This window comes from Sinocyclocheilus rhinocerous, unplaced genomic scaffold, assembly GCF_001515625.1.
Source record: "Sinocyclocheilus rhinocerous isolate Xijiao unplaced genomic scaffold, SAMN03320098_v1.1 scaffold1534, whole genome shotgun sequence".
NCBI classification, from domain to species: domain Eukaryota; kingdom Metazoa; phylum Chordata; class Actinopteri; order Cypriniformes; family Cyprinidae; genus Sinocyclocheilus; species Sinocyclocheilus rhinocerous.
In genome coordinates, this window is record NW_015638992.1 from 190,854 (window position 1) to 195,182 (window position 4,329).

Below are 4,329 nucleotides of genomic sequence, written 5' to 3' on the forward strand. Positions count from 1 at the left end.
ATATATATATATATATATATATATATATATATAAATGTAAAATAGTTATTAATTAAAAACTTAATTAAATAATATACTGATTTAATGTTATTTTTAAACAAAATTAAATACGTTTTATTAAACTAATATTCTATTAAAAGATCTTTTCAGATAATTTCTTCCAAATGATCTGAGCTTTGCTCTTCACATACTCCTTACTCCTGACAGTGAAAGAAAATAACCAGAAGAAACAATAATCAGTGTTAATGTTTTGTGGTCTGTCTCTCTGCTCTGCAGGACATTTCGTACTCGTCGCTGTCCGCTCTCTGTCGAGATGCGTCAGTCGATACAATTACATTCTCCTTTATTAATAAATCCTAGCTTGAATCTCTCCCTTGAGCAGATGAATGAATAATTTCAAAAGTGAGGCACTGGGTGGGTGTTTGAATTAAAATGAACACCGAAGCCATGAAGATAAATGAAGTGGACTGTCTGGATATTACAATACTGCTGACGTGTGTACAGAGCAGACTTCATGATTTACAGCATCTCACAAACATGTTTAGAATGAAAGAGCTGAAAAGGAAAGAAGGAAAGAGGGGAGAAAAGAAGTTAGGGAGAAAAATGTCTTGCAGAAACAAGTAAAGAAAAGAAGGACTGAATGTTATGATGATAAATTGCAATAATTATAATTTAGTAATGTACACTACTGTTGTTTTTTTAGTTTAGGTTTTTAGAAAAAATGTATACTTTTATTCAGCAAGGATGCATTAAATTGGTCAAAAGTGAAGGTAAAGACATTTATGCTCTAAAAAAAGATTTCTGTTTAAATTAATGCAGTTCATTTGAACTTTCTATTTATCAAAGAATCCTGAAAAATAAAATGTATCATGGTTTCCACAAAAAATATGAAGCAGCACAACTGTTTTCAACATTGATAATAATTAGAAATGTTTCTTAAGCAAAAAATCAGTATATTAGAATGATTTCTGAAGGATCATGTGACACTGAAGACTGGAGTAATGATGCTGAAAATTCAGCTTTGCATCACAGTAATAAATTCGTTTTAAAATATATTCAAATAGAACACAGTTATTTTAGAATTTAAAAATATATTTTTAATTTTTACTGCATTTATGATAAAAAAATTGGTCTTGGTGAGAAATAGAGTACGAGATGTTTCAAAAACCTCTGAACAGTATATATAATAATTATTTGAAGTATATGAGAAAAATATTGCAATATTGCTGACTTAAGTAAATAACATCCTTGTTTTTCTGCATCTTTTTATCTTTCCTGTGCATGTAGCGGAAAGAGAACGCGAATGAGGATGATGATTATAATGAAAGTGTTGATTGGAACAAGCCGTTTAAAGGATGTAGGTCATCAGCTGACCAATATAGCAGGACTTGCTTATTTACTCCCTCTCGTTTAATATTCCTTCTTTTCCTAGGTGCTGGTCCTCTCTTTCTCTCTCATTCTCATCCCGAGCCTCCAGCCCATCTCACACAGGAGGGCCCCTGACCCCGGGGACTTCAGCGCCGTGAAAGGTCAGTCAACATCGACTTCGACAGCATTCCACATGAAAAGCACTGCAGATAAGCATCATAAAAGGGTGCATTTACATCATATTATGCTTCTGAATGCATTTCAGAAAACTGTGTAACAACCAGACATCTCTGTTTACCATCTGAAGTGTACAGTGAACCTTGTTTACTGACTCCAAATCTCATTATACATATATAAGCTGCTGATTTTCATCTGTATAATACAGACACTCCACATCAAGGTGTAACCTGATTTATATTCAGGTTTTCTTTAACAGGTCAAAGTCTTATGGGAGGCTGCAGCACTGAAGTGAACAGACAATTTATAGCTCGCATTTGAGCGTCGTCAGGCACTTCTGTTCTTACTGAGCAGTGACAGCAGTCAGAAAGCAACGAGGTCACAGCTGTCAGACGTTATACAATGTGTGTTCCTCTCAAGCACAGACGTACTGAATGTTCACCAGCATTCATTTTTCATGTGGCACAACTTTTCTTTGCAAGTCCTCATGTTTGACCTTTCTCGTACTCCGCTTGGTGTAATCTCTGACAGCGTTCGTTTCACCGTCTGATGCTGAAAACAGAGTATTTTTGGGTAATGTTTAAGTTTTAGAACCCGTCATGTACTGCCGTTTTTGACTCCAAAAATTGGACTCCACAAGAGGGTTCAAGGGAGTCCATTTAAAATTGGACAGAAAAAAACGATTTGACTGTGGAAGTTAACTTTTCAGAATTGTGAAAAGCACTATACAAATAAATGTGAACTGAGAAATATTTTCTGTAGGTATCTAGAATATTGGAGAGAAAAGGATACAGTCAACTTGATAAGATGTAAATATATTTTAACATTTTAATAAAATATTAATTTAATTTTATGAATTGTAAATTCAGTAAAAAATAGGTAAACATCGAAGGACACACAATACTGTACATGCACTACAAATCTTACAATTATATTTTATACAATGTGCAAAATGTCCTAATTTCCATCGCTCCCTCAGCCATTGTATTAGAAACACTAAATTAACTTAACTCGTTTTTTTTTATAAATACAATATTATAAATGTACATTAAATATATTAAAAAAAAAGATAATATAAAAAAAAACTTTCTAGATTTACAATGTCAATAACTGTACAAAAACATCACAGTTTGTGAAAAGGGTCTAAATAGTGTATATATAGTAAAATTTTATAATAAATATATTTTATATTATTGCCTATATAATTTAATTTTGTACACACACACACATGTATCATATTTTATCTCACAGATTGGGTCTTTAAACATGAAAATATACAGTTGCTTTCATATTTTGCCTTTAAATAGTATATACAGTATATAGTAAAAATATAATAATGAATATATTTTTTATTATTATTTATATTATTTAATTTTGTAAAAGAATATATTTATCTTTTTATTTAAGCATATTTGTTAATAATTTACATTATTAATAAATATGCTTAAATAAAAATATTATATTATTAATTTATTAATAGCATATTTTTCTCACACAGTTTGGGTCTTTAAAAATTAAAATATATAGTTTCTTTTATATTTTAGCAAGAGGATCACCATATTTGGAGTCAATGTCATCCAAAAGTTTGAAACCCCTGCTTTAAAGAACCCAGAAACCAAAAACACTGATCTGAAGAACCTATGATGTCCCATAGCTCAACTCAAGAACAATATTCATTCACTCAGAAATCATTTACTCATCCTCATGTTGCTCGGACCCTGAAGGTTATGTAAATGATGACAGAAATAACCCTGAAGAGTGCTGCATGTATGATGGTACATAATGTTCTTTTTCATGAAGCTAATATGGCAAGGTCCTGTTTTCATACTTATGTACAGTATAATGGAACTGCTCTTGGGCAAGCGTTTAATGCTATGTACATACAAATGAAAAAACTGACTACTGACACGTGCATGTTTGACTGTGAAAAGTCCCGGAGCCCGGAGACAGAACGCACTGAATATGCAGCAGTGAGTCACTGTGTCGAGACTGAGATGATGAAGCGACTCAGTACAAGGTCTGTTTTACTCTTCTCCTCTCTCCTGCAGTTCAGTCCAGGTCACTGCGCTCGGTGATGGAGGTGTACAGCATCCAGCCTGGCTACTCAGTCAACAGGGATGTGGACGTGTCCTCTTCCCCTCACGGCAAGCTTCGGCTCAGGCCCGAGTACGCCGACATGGACCCTTTACATCACAACCACAGCTACAGAGACGGCGAGCATCATCACGGAGATCCCATCACGGGCCATGCCGCCACACTGAGGTGGATTACGCATCATGAGAAAGACAGGAAGTGATGTCACGGAATGGCGAACATTGAAACAGACGTTTGACCAAGGTATCGCCGCTCATTCCGGCCACAGACAGGAAGTTAGCAGCCAACTGCTGTTTGTTTTGCTTGCTAGGTGCAGGTTTATCTGAATAGATTACACTGCAATAACAGACCGGAACTGTAAAATATAAAATGTTTCGAAAATGTATATATTTTATAGATTCTTTAGTTTACTTGCAAATAATGCACCTTAAACAAACTGTATTGTAAGAGTATTGCACAAAAATTTCATGCAAATACAGTAATCTGGCAAATCTAGTGCCTGTTTCATCCTCAAGCGTTCATTGCATGAACATTTGTTAACATAAATTGTTTCCAGACAGGAAACCCACAGACAGGAAGTGAGCGTCTGATTGACATGCAAAGCAACCAACCACAGTCTGTTTTGCTTTTAGCATTTAGGTATGGGTTTATCTAAATAGATTATACTGCAGCAATATATTGAAACTGGAA

The 4,329-nt window shown here is 34.1% G+C and overlaps 1 protein-coding gene across 1 annotated transcript in view; it reads left to right on the forward strand.

Moving 5' to 3' along the window:
• LOC107750925 (cyclic AMP-responsive element-binding protein 3-like protein 3-A) overlaps positions 1–4,046 on the forward strand; it is a 16,271-nt gene extending 12,225 nt beyond the window's left edge. Inside the window, exons 7-8 of the mRNA XM_016566504.1 lie at positions 1,433–1,529; positions 3,594–4,046. Coding sequence (XP_016421990.1) covers positions 1,433–1,529; positions 3,594–3,841 — 345 coding nt within the window. The 3' untranslated portion in view covers positions 3,842–4,046. The remainder of the gene's footprint in view (positions 1–1,432; positions 1,530–3,593) is intronic.
• Positions 4,047–4,329: the final 283 nt, after the last annotated feature.